Below are 16,504 nucleotides of genomic sequence, written 5' to 3'. Positions count from 1 at the left end.
CAAAGGCAATTATTTGGTACGCCGTCCTCAACAAACACTTCCCCTGGGTTACGCTTTAATAAGCTTCCTGCGTGCTGCTTCCAGTGAGCCGGCAACTCTTTGATGCACGCATTTAATAATAATAGCGAGAAAAACTAGAAAATAATAAGCATCTTCTACAGAAGAGCGCCAGCATCCTTCAGACACTGTAGAAATGCTCTGTGCTTTAGGAGAATCTGATTATAACAACATCAATTTCAAAACGCTGGATGTACAGTATGTGGCTTACAGTGTGTTTAAATACCTCTGCCTGGATAGGCTGCTTTATACCGCTAACTCCCAGGGAAATCCCTGAAGGTGTCATTTAAACCAGTCTATGAGAGGGGCAGTGTGCTCCGTCTGAGCAGGACCCCCGTCTCACCTGGATCCGATCCGACTCTACGTGCTTCCGCAGGCCCAGCTCGTCCAGCTCCTGGGTGTTGGGCACGCCGTAGTTGCCCACGATGGGGTAGGTGAGGGTAAGGATCTGCCCTCTATAGCTGGGGTCAGTCAGGGCCTCGGGGTAACTGTGCCAGAGAAGGAGGAGCGTCATGAAATTAATCCTGGCAACAGGTGCTACTGATACTACTATTACTGCTACTACTGCTACTACTTCTGCTGCTACTACTACTGATACTCCTAATATCTACTTTAAGACTACCAAAACCAACACCGCTACTACTACTACTACTACTACTACTACTAATAATAATAATAATAATAATAATAATAATAATAATAATCTGCCTTCTGTTACAAGTCAAATTCCCTGACAAGTGTGCTTATGTAAATTTGACTATATTTTTCTAATGCCACCCCACTTAAACTGCAATATGCGCACAATGAAAAAAAAATCCAAAACCTTATTACTAACAATAAATAAAAAGTTTGTGCCTTGGTCTGTCAGTGTGTTATTGGTGTGCATATAATATCCATGTTCTCTCATAGGCCTGATTTTTTTTTTCCCCAAAGGGCCATTTTGGAAACTAGTTTTTGCTATATTTTCAGAAGATTTTCATAGTGAAAGACTGAAAGATGCAAATTAAAATGAAAAATACATCCTGTTCTATATAAACTTTTTAATTTTCTATGGAATTTATATATATATATATATATATATATATATATATATATATATGGCGGCACCCACAAACTGCACTTCCCAGGGTTCAAAACGCTTTTCACCAAGCCCATGGAGAGGCAATGGGTGACGTCACAGCGATTTTATCTATATTTCTTTCTGATGTGTGCGGTCTTACCCCACCAGGCCCGTGTTGAAGACCAGCTCCCCGGAGACAGAGCGTCCGTGTCCGAAGGACAAGCCCTTCATTCGTGTGCCGTCCTCCAGGATCAGGTGTGCAGTCTGGGCCTGGGGGGGCGGAGAGGTGGGGTCAAAGGTCAGAGGTCAGATTCTCGACATACTGCCGAAACATGCTCTTCACGTACGAAAAAACTGCCCGAACAACGCTCATTACAGGACTTGCACACTGTCTATCACAATGCACACACTGTCAAAGACAACCAAATGCAAAGTATAAAAATATACAAAAACCCAGTTTGCTGCTGACAGTAATGAATAATCCACTGTTACTGAGCACAGACTGGCAAACCAACAAGCAGCAAGGCAGCAGAGCCAGTGGTCTCGGCCTGCAGAACCAGCACATGACTCCAACAATTCACTAATGGGCACAATAGGCTACAGGTTTACCATCTAATCACACACAATCTTATCCAAATATTAAGATAGTAACAGTAATGTTAATATTAATGATTTTTTTAAAATAATACGTACTGTGTGTGTGTGTGCGCGTGTGTGTGCGTATGCGTGTGCGTGTGCGTGTGTGTGTGGACAATTCAAGCCATCACCCTTGCTGAAACTCATTTTACAGGTTTCTGTAAATCATGCACCATACACCCACACCCAGACTATAAAGATGCTACTCAAAGCACACGTAATCATTTTTTTAATGAACTGCCACACAACTCAATTCTCAGCGAGGACCACCTCAGGGTTTTAAGACACTCTGATTTCAAAACAGCTGCTCATTATCATCTTTATTTCCTCCTTTGACATGTGACCTGGCAAAGGTCAACTTCAAGTGAGAAAGGGACCTTTAAATAAATAAACAAATAAATGTGGCATCTCAGTGCTTTCCCTCAAGTTTTTCCCTAAATGAGAGGAAACCAGCGTACCAAGAGGAAACCCACGCGAACACGGGGAGAACATGCAACCTTCACGAGTTAAGAGTCGGCTGGGACTCAAACCCAGAACCCCCTTCTTGCATGGCCACAGCCCTACTCCTACCCTGTCACGCACAAACGTGTTAATCAGTATTTCTAGTTCTCTCCTGGTTATAAGCTCCACAGAATGGCTGCAGTCATCTGTGTGTCCGTGACAAAGAAAAATAACGTAGGCTTCAGCATGCCGACAGATCATTGCTTAGAATCAACATCCTATCATAATGGAATTTGTTCACATTCCAATATTCATATCTAGAGAAGGAACAGTAACCTTGCTGCTTGTGCAGAACAATCACTATTTTCAAGAATGCATGTCTCTTTCAAGTACCACAGCACCTTCACCAAAACAATATTCCATCCATCCATCCATAATCCAGACCCGCTTATCTTGGTCAACAGTTGCGTGGGGTGCCGGAGCCTATCCCAACGTGCATTGGGCAAGAGGCAGGAATACACCCTGGACAGGTCGCCAATCTATCGCAGGACCAATACAATATCATAATAAATAATTCTAATGTGATTTGGTCTCCTTTTGTGGGACTATACTGGGTCACAACTTGGGACACAATTGCAAAATATGTTTAATTAGTTTTACTAGATAGCATCCCGGATCACCGTCAATTTCATCGTAGCTTGCAGGCCTCAATTAAAAATTTTAAAGAAAAAGTCAAGCCAGTGCATGTAACTCCTCCCACTGAAAAATCCAAGACAACATCAGTTATTAGTGTGGTTGCTTCAGCAACACAATACCTGTTCTCTTGCAAACTGTATTTATTAAGACATCCGGGAGCCATGCCTAATCGCCCAATCAGAGCCAGACCTCACTAATGCTCATCTGGATGAATGGAAGCAAATGCTCGAACATCTAGTATAGACTAAACATCTAGCCTCCTCAGAAGAGTGGAGGTTGGTACAGCAGCAAAGGGTGGATCAACTCCATATAAATGTCTATAATTTCGGATTAGATGTTGGATGTCAGGTGTTCACATATTTTTGCCCATGTAGTGCGCTTTACATTGTTACTACTGCAAACGTAAAAAAAAATTTTTTTTTAAACAGACACCTAGATGCTGATTAAAACAATCCAATAAATGCAGCAAGCGAACGGCACCCCAGAACAAGACATTAACTTTCAAACTTTGATAAGCAGTTAGTAAGATAGCAAAATCGTTCAATGATAAAGAAATTACCCATGCAGCATGGTGGAATGTTGCATCTGGCTGCATATGTAATTTCTTTAACAATTTGAATTGATAAATAAATACTATGTACAGGTTGTGTGGCCGCTAACTAAGGACGTGTTGAACAGGTAACGACTAGATTTTGCGACTGGTGCATTATCGCAAGCAATTTACATCCGCTGTTGGAGGAACACAAGATAAGTGAATCCCAGATAGATTGTACTCGCAAATTTGCGTGCACAATCTACACAGATGAAAAATTGATCACGTCGATTTTGATGGAGCGAGCTAGAGAAGCAGCCGTTGGCTTACCTTTACACTAAATAATCTAATTCCATTTGATTTCCAGGCGGCAAAATTGCTGATTCTTCCTAAGGACCATCCGTGCTTTAGGGTTCTGGCAACATTATATGCTCTCAAAATCTGTGTCATTCTGCGTTGGCTGTTTTGTATAGTTACCCAGCTAAAACTATTTCTTAGGTTACAAAGAGTAAAGTAATTTAGCTAGCCAGCAGAACTTGTCCGGGATTGTATGCCAACAACTAATGCTCTTTAAAGAACAAATTTCTATTTGACAAATCTGGGGGAAGGGTACTTCTCAGCTGTCCGCGTGTCTCATCGCTTTGGTTATAAGTAGCTAGTTGGATGGGACAGAGGGTGGGAAAGAATGCAAAGTTGCTTTTCTCTTCGCTCATAACGCGCTCTCGTCTATGATTGGCGTAGCTGCATTCGATGTGGATTTAGGGTCAGAGCATGGGTGAGACCCTATGTTGAGCATTATACGCTCTGGTGTGGAGCAACGAGTGTCCTGTGCAGCGTTGCTTTCTTTGTAAAATCTTATTTGTTGCAGTCACGTCATTTTGCCCGCGTTTTTGTATTTATGAAGACATGTTAACGTATACAATTTGAAATATTCATTCAGCGTGTGTCTGAAATTGTCTTGTTCGCTTTGTTAATCTAACTTCACTAGTAGCATGCTGTCTGAAGCGTCGTAAGGGCTGATACAAAATCAGATAGTTATCTATTATTACATTAGAGATCCGTATTTATAACCCTATGATTGGTCTGACTCGGCTAGGCTAATAGTATAGCTAACTTCCTTACGGTATTTCTGACAGAAGCGCATGCTCCAGTTGTGTACGTAACTACGCACTTATCCAACCAAGAAAGACATTCGCAGAAGAAGGGATATGAATATGATCTGCACGCCAGCTTACCCTTAAGAAGGTAGTTAGTTGAATACGTTGTATGAATAGTTTGGGGTTAGCTAGTTGGGGTAGCATATGCGGTCTTGTTACGTTAGTGTGCGTTTGCGTGCGCCGAGGCTTTAGTTTAACGTGAAGTTAGGTAGCTAGCGTTTCGTTTGTGCTCTTTTCTGCCTGCAGCTTAGCTTGCTAGCATGCAGCGTTGCATCCCATGTTTAGTTTTGGTCGACAGCTAGCTAAGTAGCATTAGCGAGTTTTCTAACTAAATGATTTTAAGCAATTAGAAGTCAAGAACAATTTAGATGACGTGACAAACTGGTTACATTTTACTAGCTGGTTGCAAATTAGATTGCATACGATTCCACATTCTGCAATTCGCGAATAACATATTGAGGGTTAAATCTGCATGTGAAGATGCAGTCAGTCACAGCGTTTGTTTTTAAGTGTGCTATTTGCATGTTTCGTTCTCTTTAGAAATGGGGGTGTTCGTTTAGAGAAAATAGGCCCGATTAGGCTCACGTCTGATATCGCCGTCTAATTTCCAGGACAGGCCTGCGAACAGAGTTGTCTGACCCAGAATCTGAACAGCGCCACAGCGAGAAAAATGGACACGAGAGCCTTAAAGAATCCGTATAGGGATTACGATGGGACACCAGCCTGCACACAGCACCTGTTCGACTCTCAGGGCAAAGTAAGTTGCCGTAATTGCAAGGTAGAGCTCCTACGAAATGTTGGAACATTCACAGCGGCCCCGAAGTACGAACACAAAATAAAACAAACACTGTAAACGAACAGACCGGCCAAAACACAGTACAACGGAACCGCAGTCACAACAGAAAATGCCTTCGTCCATTGTCACTTTGGATGTTGTAGACATGCAGTCAGCTGTACGGCCCCATTCATAAACAATCATTTCTGAAACGGTTGTCTTTATTGTTTCTTTTGGTACTGTGAGTAGAGCAGTTTTTCGTGGTGTGTCTCGTCCCTGTCCAACCATCCATAAGAACATCTGTGTTAGTAACTTTTATGAGCATTTTTGAATTTTCCCAAATCTGAGCAAAATGTAAACCTAGTACACGTACAGTACTTGTGAGGTGATAACTCTTTTTCTTATTGATTAGGCTATAACTTTGACCTGATGATAACGAGATTGATAGCCCAGTCAGTACAGACATTCTCTCTATATAGTTTTTTTTGACTGTAGTGTTATTGGATTATCATGTTAGCAGTGAGTGTATCTATGGAAAGTAGAATTCTGAATTTTCTTGCTACAGGTATCTGAAAATGCAGATCTTACACGAAATAAGCTAATAAACGGAGCGTATGTTATCCCTTCTGCATGAGCTCCGTTTACACACTGCTGAATGCAGCTTCTGTATGACCCACATTGAAGCACTTGAGTCTCATTTTTGCTGGTGTAATTGGGGCTTTATGTTTTCACAGTTTATTTTTATAGTTGGTGCTCCTGGTCCACTATGTTCTATGCAATAACTAAAACCTTTTGATGTGATTGTTTAATTTATTAAGTGTGATTTAAACACCACACTTGCTACTGTCCAAAAAAAAACAAAAAGTAAAGCTAGCACTCACTGCAAAAAAAAGAGCCCATTGATATAATAGTGTTTTTTTATTATTTTGTTTTTTTCCCCCTCCCATTTGTATTTTAGATGGTTTGAGGTGGGTGGCTACTCATTTGTATGGATGTAGTTTTTCATTCAGGTATAGTGATCTCCCATGTAGCTATCTGAACCAACCAACGAAACTAAAGAGTAGGCGCCTATGGAATAGCTGCTTCTGAGCATGGCAGCCCTTGTGGTCATTGGCCTTTTATTTGCAGTGCAGCTGTACGGTCCTCCACTCTGCAGCCTCCAGTTTCCCCCTGAATCCTGGATAACAATGGGGAAGCCCACCCCCACCCGGATAACAATCGGGCCCCCGCCCCCCCGGGCAGGATTAAGTGTAGACCTGCCGTTTGCTGAGTGCGGGGGGAATGTCTGACAGCGGGGGTGCCAGCTATAGCCCTGCCCTGTGGATTCAGCAGTCTGTGGGTCCACAGTCACAGTCAGGCCAGGCAGAAGTAATTGGACGTGGATGGGTCAGCAGAGTGCTTTAGCCCCTCACTCAGAACCAGGCCAGGGGTGACTGAGGTTACCCCCACTTACCCTCGCATTAAAGAGCTCACCGAACGTGTGCAGGCTCGTCCCGTTCGGAGTTACAGAGAAAGGTCCTCTCCGTTTGTAATACCATCGGAAATCTCACGTGCCCAGGATTTTCATATCTCGTTATGAGGCAGGACGTAGACGTGTCATCGCACACATAAAAGCCTCAACAGAACAAATTGACTTACAGTCAGTACTAGGTAATGAGTAATTAAAAGAAAATGTTAATGATGTGTATGTAAATCACTTGCTTCATTTTCTGCAGGGGGCAAAAAATAAACAGCGGTTTTTACAGTAAAATAGTTTTGCGCATGGCTGAGAATAGTGGCCATCAGCGTGTAAAGAATGGTCTTGATAAAGGTGCAATTTCCAGTGAGGGCAGGACATTATGTAATGATGCTTATATGGCCAGTAGTTGGTTGAAAGACAAGTAAAGCTTCCCACAATCATCCAAGCAAGTGTACAATCTGTACCGCATGCCAAGCAGAGACGAGAGGTCAGGAGTGAGTGGTAAGGGGATTGGGGAATGCAGCCTTGTAAGTAATTTTCGAAAGGATGGTTGTTTTTCTTCATCTTTTTAAAAGAGTAGCTGTTGGAGCTAACCAGCGTGTGTGTGTGTGTGTGTGTGTGTGCGTGCATGCGCGTGTGTTGTGTGGCTTTCTGCAGCTGACTGAGGAGTTTGCTGGACGTGTGCGCAATAAGATCAGCGAGCTGCTCTCCCTGATGGAGAATGGCCTCCGGTCAGCTGACCCCAGGGACTGCAGTGGCTACACTGGATGGACGGGTGAGAAGAACACAGTGGTTCACCGGAGTCTGTTGTCATGGTACACCAGCGGCTAACAACACTGTGTCAGGAGATCTACCATTAATTTCAGCCCTAATTTGGTTCTTCACCTGGTTCTACTAATTGGCAGCTCAATGAGATCTCTTGCTGTTGAATGAGGTGTGCTTTGTTAGGGTTGGATTGAAAGCCTACAGGATGGTAGATCTCCATGAGCAGGGTTGGGCAGCCCTGCTCTAGCTGTTGAATGAGGTGTGCTTTGTTAGGGTTGGAGTGAAAACCTACAGGACTAGTTCTCCAGGAACAGGGCTGGGAACAACTGTGTTACATTGTCCATGTTGTATAAGACTTTGTATAAAATCTCAACATTATAATCATTAAATATCATAAAAAAACTTGACACATTAACTATTGCTGTCTTTCTTGTATCAGGTTCATCCACAAATTTCAAATAGTAAAAAAAATAGAAATAAATATTTTTTCATTTTCTTTGTAAGCCTAGCGCTCTGCCACTTTCGCTACCGTGAAAAACTTACTTCTTCTGAAGTGGCGGGTGATTAACTTCTTTGTGGCTAGATTGAATACCATGTGTAAAGCTTTTAATTAAAACTCAACACACGTACATGTGTGGCTGAAGATTTTAATTGTTGGGGTTTTTTTTGGCTAATTGTAAAATCTTTAAATGAAACAATCTGTTCCTTTTCAGTTTGTTAGATAAGCCCAACTTGCTACAGAAAAGCGTTCCCCTGTCCTGTAACTGAGTCCTCTGTTCTTCACTACCCTTCCCCCTCTAGACAGAACTGGTAGTAAATGCATTTATGTGCCTCAGTCATTAGCAGAGATAAAGGAAGGGCATCTTCAAAGAGCTAAAGCTGTTCACATAGGAGCAATAAAAGGAGACCTGTCGTCGTCCAGACAACCGTAACCCCGCCCCCTCTTCTGCCCCCCTCAGGCATCGCCCTGCTATACCTGCACCTGGCTGACGTTTTCGGGGAGTCCTCCTTCCTGCAGAGGGCGCTGGACTACGTGAGCCGCGCCCTGCAGTGCCTGACGCGGCGCTGGGTGACCTTCCTGTGCGGCGACGCGGGCCCGCTGGCGGTGGCCGCCGTGGTCTACCACCGGCTGCAGAGGACCCAGGAGGCCGAGGACTGCCTGAGAAGGTCGGTACCGACGGGAGCAGAACCAGCGGCATTTCAGCTGCGCGGTGAAGGCCTGTGAACTGTAAGCCTTACCCACCCCCCCCTTACCGACCCCCACCCCCTCTTATGAACCGCTGTGTTTCAGTTCAGACACGTCCTCAGGATCAGCTACAGCGTAGCCACTGCCAGGATTGTACGATCGGCACAGGAGAGGAAGAATGGGTGGAGAGTTTTGCTGTGGGCCAGAAACCCATCACACTCAAAGTGTTACGTACCAGTCAGTGATTAGTACACATTGGGTCTGCCCTCTTTTTGGGTTCATAAAGCTTCGCTCTCAAATCACTGCTGTAACTGGATTCATGGTACAGCCCTGCAGTCCAAATCCTGATCTTAACTGTTCAAACCCTGAGCAGTTTAGATCAGACTGCATCAGGAGGTTCTAAAGAATGCCACTCACAGCTGACCAAACCTGAGTCAAACCTGTTTTATGTTTTACTTTATGGTTTTCACATAGACTCAGCCTGGTTGAAGGGTAGCATTCCCTGTTATCTGTCATGTCAGTTACAGTGAGGTCATTTTCCGGGTCGATTAACCCTTTGAAGAGTAGGTTTTCTGGAATGCCCTCCCCCACCCTCCCCCAATTTCTGTTCTGTTCTAGTACTCCACTGCTTTCATTACCAGTATTTCAATTACATCAGCATTAGAATGTTCAGTTAATAACATTCTCATCACATGTTTGTGATGTCACACCTTAAAGGGTTAAAAAAGTGTATGAAACTAACATTGTTGTAACCCTAGTCTTGATTGCAGCATTAAGCATTGCGTCAGTCTTCTTCAGCAAACGTATGTTTGGCTCTTCTCTGCAGTGATTGGCAGGTACGGTTAGTGGCCTGCTCAGGTGTGTCATGCTCCTTTTCCTGATGCCCCAGGCTCCTCCAGCTCCACCAATCGGTGGTCAGGGGGGAGGAGAGCCTGCCGGACGAGTTGCTGTACGGCCGCATTGGCTACCTCTCCTCCCTGTCCTTCGTCAACCAGCAGTTTGGACAGGAGAAGATTCCCATGCAGCTGATCCAGGAGGTCAGAGGTCACCAAGTCTGAGCGCTAATCTGCTCTATGAAGTATAAACATGAGCTTAGCGTTAATGAATGAAACATCAATGTTCAGTAAAAGGCATTAGCTGTGTGTGTTCAGAAAAGAGTTCCTCACCCAGAAACGTTCTGAGCACATTTTAGAATAACAAATACAGGTAAAGGTACGTGAATTCGACAAAAGTGCGTGAAGACAGGGATTAACAGTGCATCGTAGATATGTCCCTTAGCAGGGTTATTTTATGATGCTTTTGTTTTTTGGTTTATAAAACTCCTGCATAGTATGCCTTTAAGAACTTGGGTTCACGCTGCCCACCGAATATCACAGTGATCAGTGATACTGTTGTTTTGTTTGGATTTGGGGGTGTTTTTTGGAGGATCAGTGGCATGTCTGTCACAGCGAATACAGTCTGGGGAGATGTTTAATTGTTCCGTGCTCATGGCCTGTGGAGGCTGACTTGTGCTGTTGTGATGACTCAGCTGTCACTCATATTTTTCAGATCTGCGAGGCCATCTTGGCCTCTGGGGAGAGACTGTCGAAGAAACGCAGGTACCAGGATAAGACCCCCCTCTTCTACGAGTGGTACCAGGAGTACTACGTGGGGGCTGCCCACGGCCTATCCGGAATCTACTACTTCCTCATGCAGGTAACTCCCATTGGCCAGTGAGTGCTGCAGTTCCAAATAGAAGAACCCCATTGGCTGACAAATGTTGGTTGAGGAATTTTCAAATTAACCTTGCTGTTTGCCGATTGGCACTGACGATTTTTGTTTGCGATGGATATTTTAGATACCTAAAGAAGTGTCTGATGACCTGTTGGCATTTATGACGGCTGGTGTGGAGGCATTAACAAATTTGTGCAAGACAATATACTGAAGATAACTACAAAGCCGTTAGTACCAGCCATCATACAGCCTGTAGGTCATCGTAAACTTATGTAAATATATCTAAAATATTCTTCATCACACAAAAACTGTCTGGACCAATCCACAAGGTACACTAGAACTGAAATCGTTAAAAAAAAGGTTCGGAATGTGGACTATTATTAAGAAAATAAACATGATATTTTTTTTTTTTTTTTTTTTTTTTCAAATCTCAATCCTTTAAAATGGGGTGTCTAAAATGAAAGTGTTCCCTGAGGGGTGCACCCCTGTTCCCCTGGCCTCTGATCAGTTCTCCTGTGTGCCCCGCAGCCAGGTTTCGGGGTGGGCGAGGACAGGCTGGAGAGGGTGGTGAAGCCCAGCGTGGACTTCGTGCGCCAGATCAAGTTCCCCTCGGGCAACTACCCGCCGTGCGTGGGCGACTCCCGCGACCTGCTGGTTCACTGGTGCCACGGCGCCCCCGGTGTCGTCTACATGCTACTGCAGGCTCACAGGGTGCGTGCTGCCCCGCGCTGCGCCGCGCTGCGAGAGGCGCCTACACACGCCTGCAGTGAGACCGCTCCTGGAGTTACCGCTCTGTGAATGTAGAGTGTGTGTGTGTGTGTGCGTGTGTGTGTGTGTGTGTGTGTGATGTGTGTGTGTGTGTGTGTGTGATGTGTGTGTGTGTGTGTGTGTGTGTGTGTGTGTGTGTGTGTGTGTGTGTGTGTGCACATGCATGTGTGTATGTATGAGTGTGTGCGCTGTGTGTGGGGGTGTGTGTGCGCTTATACAGTAAAAAGCTTGATCTAGGTCTGTGAACCCTCTCCTGGCACTGGGCTGTGTGAGTTCTCGCTCAGCGTGGTGGCGCCCTCTAGTGCTCACGCTGATGAATCTCAGCCCTCTGAAGTCCTGTCTTGATGGATGTTACTGATTCCAGTTACCGTATGTGGAAATGAGGTAGTGGTCTAGACTCAGATTAAAATGTAGGTCAGACGCAGTGAAAATACTTTATTGGGTCACCCACGTGCTTTGGCAAATTATGGGATGGAAATGACTTCCAACAGAATGTATTACCTACAGCCTTACTGCCTTAGATCTGCTTTGGGTACAGCCAGTTCTGAATCTGCTTATCACAGAAAGTGAATGCTGACAAACTGAAATATGTGTCAAGACAGAACAGGAAAAAAACATTAAGGGAAAAGAAAGGTTCAAAGATGGTACGAGGCAAAAAGTATTTCATTGCAATCATCTATCAAGCAGATGCTTTCATCCACAGTAACTTCCTAAATGAAGTAGATTGGCTTCACTATGTGCTCTCATTTAACCCTTTGAATATCAGGTTTTTTGGCATGTGTGTGTTTTTTTTTTTTTGTTTTTTTCTAAGACAGTGTTCTAGAACTCCACTGCTTTCAGTTGCCAGTAGTGATTGTTACATCAGCATTAGAATGTTCAGTTAAGAGCATTCTAATTGCATTAATTGGGGCGACATAGCTCAGGAGGTAAGACCAATTGTCTGGCAGTCGGAGGGTTGCCGGTTCAAGCCCCGCCCTGGGCATGTCGAAGTGTCCTTGAGCAAGACACCTAACCCCTAACCCCCAACTGCTCTGGCGAATGAGAGGCATCAATTGTAAAGCGCTTTGGATAAAAGCGCTATATAAATGCAGTCCATTTACCATTTACCAGTCCATTTAATTGTGACCTCACACCTTAAAGGGCGAATGGTAAAACAGTAAGCAGTAGGCTTACGGGGCAGGGTGATTGACAGGAGTGACTGAGAGGCGGGGCTGTGCTGTCGCCCCTGTCCCGGGCAGGTGTTTGGGGAGGACCAGTACCTGTCGGACGCGCTGCAGTGCGGGGAGGTCATCTGGAGGTGGGGTCTGCTGAAGAAGGGCTACGGCCTGTGCCACGGCGCCGCCGGCAACGCGTACGGCTTCCTGGCCCTGTACAAGCACACCGGCGCCCCCCAGCACCTGTACCGGGCCTGCAAGGTGAGAGGCTAACCATGCAGGGGGAGAGGGCTTCAAACCCTGCACACCCCAGCACCTGTACCAGGCCTGCAAGGTGAGAGGCAACCCGTACACAGAGAGAGGGGATCGAACCCCGCACCCGCCGGTACCTGTACTGGGCCTGCAAGGTGAGAGGCTGACCAAGCCCATCAGCAAGCACGGGAGAGCCGGGTTCAAACTGTCGTGCCACATTGCATCAGATCCCAATGCTGCACAATTCAGTGTTGAGTCCTGACCAGCGCTGATCAGAGTCTGTTTCCTGTTACCATGTCTTTCACACGCTGCTGTCATATCCGTGTCCTGTTCCCCCGTTTTTACACATCGCTTGGGAGTTGTAGTCTCGCTGATGATTTGCGTCTGCGCTCCTGTGATTAGCGTTTCATCGCTTCGGAAGCGCACGTAGCCGCGCGGGGCCAGAGATCGTTTCGTGACGGGAGGGCACGCGAACGCTTCACGGTGCCAGGCGCCTCATCAGCTCTGATTGGCAGCTGGCATCGATGCCCGTGGGAGCTGGCGTCGGCGGCGACGCGGCTCGTTTTACAGGCGTCTTAGAGGGCGGCCGCGCTGGCGCGCTTCCCGCGAACAGATTTAAGAGCTCCAGAGCCGTTTATATAAGGAGCCAAAAATAAAGGATCCCGTTCATGTCGGGTTTCAGGACTCTGCCTCCTCCGTCCTGCGGTGTCGCATCTCACCACAGAGAGGGGTGCTGCTGTTTACGCTACGAGCGTAGCGCTCAGGTGTAATTGGAATGATTTCTGAAGCTGTGTTCAATGGCCGGAGGAATTTGGCTCTGTGTCTTTTTAGAGAGGGAGAATGTGGATTTTGACCTCCTATTCGCAAATCTACCCCAGTAGAATCACGTCACCCGCTGCGGTTTGATTGCCTGATTCCCCATTGGTGGCGGAATTCTGCAAATTTGAGTTTGTCAGGTGACTTGATGGAACTTTTCCCTGAGGACTTGCCTTCTCTTGTAGTTTGCAGAGTGGTGCATGGACTACGGCAAACATGGCTGCCGGACCCCGGACACGCCCTTCTCTCTCTTTGAAGGTGGGTTAAGGCGGTGGGGTACCCAGTGTGTGACAGCTACACCTGTGTGTCTTGTTTGGACCACAGTGATCCTATTGCTCGTACTGATTACTGATCATTGGTTTACCCCACAGCTTTAGGAAGTGCTTCTTCAAAAACTACCCAAAACAACTGTGTCTGTCTTTGAACTATATTCAAATGCAGAATATTGTATTTAAAGGAATGTAACATCTCGGTGTTTTTACACAAATACAGAATGTTTCATTTTTTAAATTTGGAACAGGCTAATTTTCTTAGAAAAGACATGACATCATCTATTGATGAAACAAATGGTAACTTCTTGACAGCAGAGCATTATGGGAGTTTGAGTCCATTTCCACCAGGAGCTCTGTTCCGAATTCGTCCTTCCCTCCACAGGCATGGCTGGCACCATCTACTTCCTGGCCGATCTTCTGCAGCCCCTGAGGTCAAAGTTCCCGGCTTTTGAGATGTAAAGCCAACCCAGAAGCGCGCTGTCCCCAGCATGCACTTCTCTCGGTGGAACGCCCCTCCGTTCCACCACAGGGAGGGGCAGCTGTGAGGCTCCTCCCCCCGGCGTGGGGGGGTGGGGCTATGTCGTTTAGCATTAAGAGTCCGCCGCATGGCTTTCTGGTGCACTACAGTGCTGTCTGAGTGGGGTGTCCCTGCCGCTGTGTCATTCATAACACTGAAAACAGTGGCCTGTCCATGCACTGCATGTAAACCTTCATGTTTTAGAGCTACTGCTAACAAAGCCATAGCAGTGTTGTGTGGATACGCTGTACGTTGTCCTGGACCAAGGGTGTCCGTCTAAAGATGACAGTGGGTATGAAAAGAGATTATTCAGGTAGTGGGAAATACAAAACTGGTTTAAGGTTAGCTTTACATTTTATGGTAAATTGATGGGTTTTTTTTTTTTTTTTTAAACCCAGGAAATGGAGAATAATTATTTATATGCAGTGGAAGGTAGGCTGTCAAGGTAAAGGTTGTTTGAGATTAATTGACATTTGTAAATAAGAAAAAATATTATGATGTAGATTGCACTGCTATTAGTTTGCTCAAAAGTGACTTTCCCTTGGCATCTTGTGTGCACAATATTTGTAGATTTTTATTTTTCAGTTTATATAACCATTCCGCATAAAACTGAGTTGCATTTAATACGAAATCTCCACTAATAAAAGCTCTTGACATTGTGATCCTCACTTGAAATTTTACTGAAAAAAAAAACCTTCAGCATGAATTTCTTCATTAAACAAAAAAAGAAAGAAAATTGGAAAACCTTCACACCTCTCGCCTCCTTGGGCCTACACACAACAGGGGTGTAGCCCCAGGTTGCCTATATAAAGGTCTGGATGGGCAGGTCAATGTCCTTCATATGGTTGAGCCTATACACCCACCACTAGAATATTTTCACACATTTTGTTGGTTGTAAGACTCGGTTCAGCTATGTAGATCTGTGAGTTGCTGGAATTAATGCTTTATTCAGTAAAATATGTGTGAACTTCTGCTATGGTTAAGACCGGTGTTAGTTTCCTATAAGCAGCATATTTGATCCATTTTTTATATATGTTTCCAATAATGTTTACGTTCAGAATGCATGGCTATGTAACCTTTTTTTCTGTGCATAAATATTAGACGGGTTTGCTTTTTATGTTACTGCAGTGATGCTTTTATAAGGTGAACGCAGTAGATAGACTGTAAGTGCACCCCACTCTGCTTTGTACTTTAGTTTGTGTTTCTTCTTCATCTGATTTCTACGGTTTCTCTTTTGCTTCCCTGCTCCGCCAGCTCAGCAATAAAATGGTGTTCTGCCCTCTTGACATCTCTACTGTCATTGTAATACGCATGAGATGTTGTTATATGTGATTACATATTATTATATAATGTGTAAATTGTGTAGTATAGCATCAGTGAAGATAGGCAGGCCTTGCAGCCTGTTAAGCCAAGGGCACTCACTTTGCAGATTATACTTGCATGTAGTCTGTGCTTCGCAAAGTTTATTGAAAGTAAAAGTACAGTGTCAAACCACTGTTCATTGTGCTGAGACCAAGAACAGTATTTGTTTGAAATAAGTTGGCTTTTTGTAAAAACACATTGCAGGGGTGACTCCAGGCATTTTGCATTATCTCTGGAGTTCCATTGGACTGATCGACTTTGAATTGGGGAATTCAAGTTATGAGTGCCAGGATTGTGACTGTAAAGTGGATATTGTATGGGGAATGTTCTTCATGATGTGGCAACGCACTTAATTCTCAATGCTAATTAAAGTGTTAGGTACTGTTAACGTTAGTTCTTAGATTCATTTCTGTGCAGTGTTACATATGTAACACTGGGTGGCAGCACTGAATCAATGCATTTATTTACATGGCAGTTGTGACTAAAGTCAAATCCGTAATGCCTTCAGAAAGGAGGCCATTCAGCCCAAGTCCAGAAAAGCTCCAAGACATTCCGATGTGTTTCTGACCTTTGACCTCTTAACCACAGTTCTAATCTCCTGCAACGCCCTTGTGTTGACGTCCTCAAAGCCCAGAGAGCAGATTTTGTAGGCTTGCTTTATGACTGCTGACTGTTGAGCTGTTCTGCAGTCTGCTGGGGGAATGGACAGAGAAGACCCTCCACAGGAAGAATTTCTCACCACCACACTGAGAAATTCCAAGAAACTTTATACCCCCCCGTTTGCAGGGTCTATAAGTAGAGCCCATCTGTCTCAAGAGCTCGGTTTACAGCCCATTCTTTCCAGGCCACCTAAGTGAGCGTAGGGCCAGAATCACAATGGAGCAGA

General features: G+C 44.9%; 2 protein-coding genes across 2 annotated transcripts in view; one reads left to right on the top strand and one right to left on the bottom strand.

Annotated features, from left to right (window-relative positions):
* The window catches only part of cps1 (carbamoyl-phosphate synthase 1, mitochondrial), a 55,181-nt gene extending 51,069 nt beyond the window's left edge, over positions 1-4,112 (bottom strand). Inside the window, exons 1-3 of the mRNA XM_035411204.1 lie at positions 3,753-4,112; positions 1,278-1,387; positions 401-545 (exon numbers count right to left, since the gene is read on the bottom strand). Of these exons, the coding sequence (XP_035267095.1) occupies positions 401-545; positions 1,278-1,387; positions 3,753-3,872 (375 nt within the window). The 5' untranslated portion in view covers positions 3,873-4,112. The remainder of the gene's footprint in view (positions 1-400; positions 546-1,277; positions 1,388-3,752) is intronic.
* A 388-nt stretch (positions 4,113-4,500) lies between these two features.
* On the top strand, positions 4,501-15,542 carry lancl1 (LanC antibiotic synthetase component C-like 1 (bacterial)). Its single transcript, XM_035411203.1, has 10 exons — positions 4,501-4,667; positions 5,191-5,336; positions 7,471-7,588; positions 8,538-8,745; positions 9,654-9,801; positions 10,313-10,459; positions 11,006-11,188; positions 12,484-12,660; positions 13,653-13,725; positions 14,122-15,542. The coding sequence occupies exons 2-10, from the start codon at positions 5,250-5,252 to the stop codon at positions 14,196-14,198; spliced, it is 1,218 nt and encodes a 405-aa protein (XP_035267094.1). The 5' UTR covers positions 4,501-4,667; positions 5,191-5,249; the 3' UTR covers positions 14,199-15,542.
* Positions 15,543-16,504: the final 962 nt, after the last annotated feature.

The sequence above is a fragment of the Anguilla anguilla genome, chromosome 3, assembly GCF_013347855.1.
Source record: "Anguilla anguilla isolate fAngAng1 chromosome 3, fAngAng1.pri, whole genome shotgun sequence".
Lineage (NCBI taxonomy): Eukaryota > Metazoa > Chordata > Actinopteri > Anguilliformes > Anguillidae > Anguilla > Anguilla anguilla.
Note: the sequence above shows the minus strand (reverse complement) of the source record. Positions and strands in the feature narration are given on the sequence as shown.

Bases quoted from the DNA above. Each gene is read 5' to 3' on its own strand.
- lancl1 (XM_035411203.1), top strand. From the start codon at position 5,250: ATGGACACGAGAGCCTTAAAGAATCCGTATAGGGATTACGATGGGACA. The intron at 7,589-8,537 runs GTGAGAAGAACA...TGCCCCCCTCAG, and splicing joins TGGCTACACTGGATGGACGG to GCATCGCCCTGCTATACCTG. The intron at 13,726-14,121 runs GTGGGTTAAGGC...TTCCCTCCACAG, and splicing joins GCCCTTCTCTCTCTTTGAAG to GCATGGCTGGCACCATCTAC.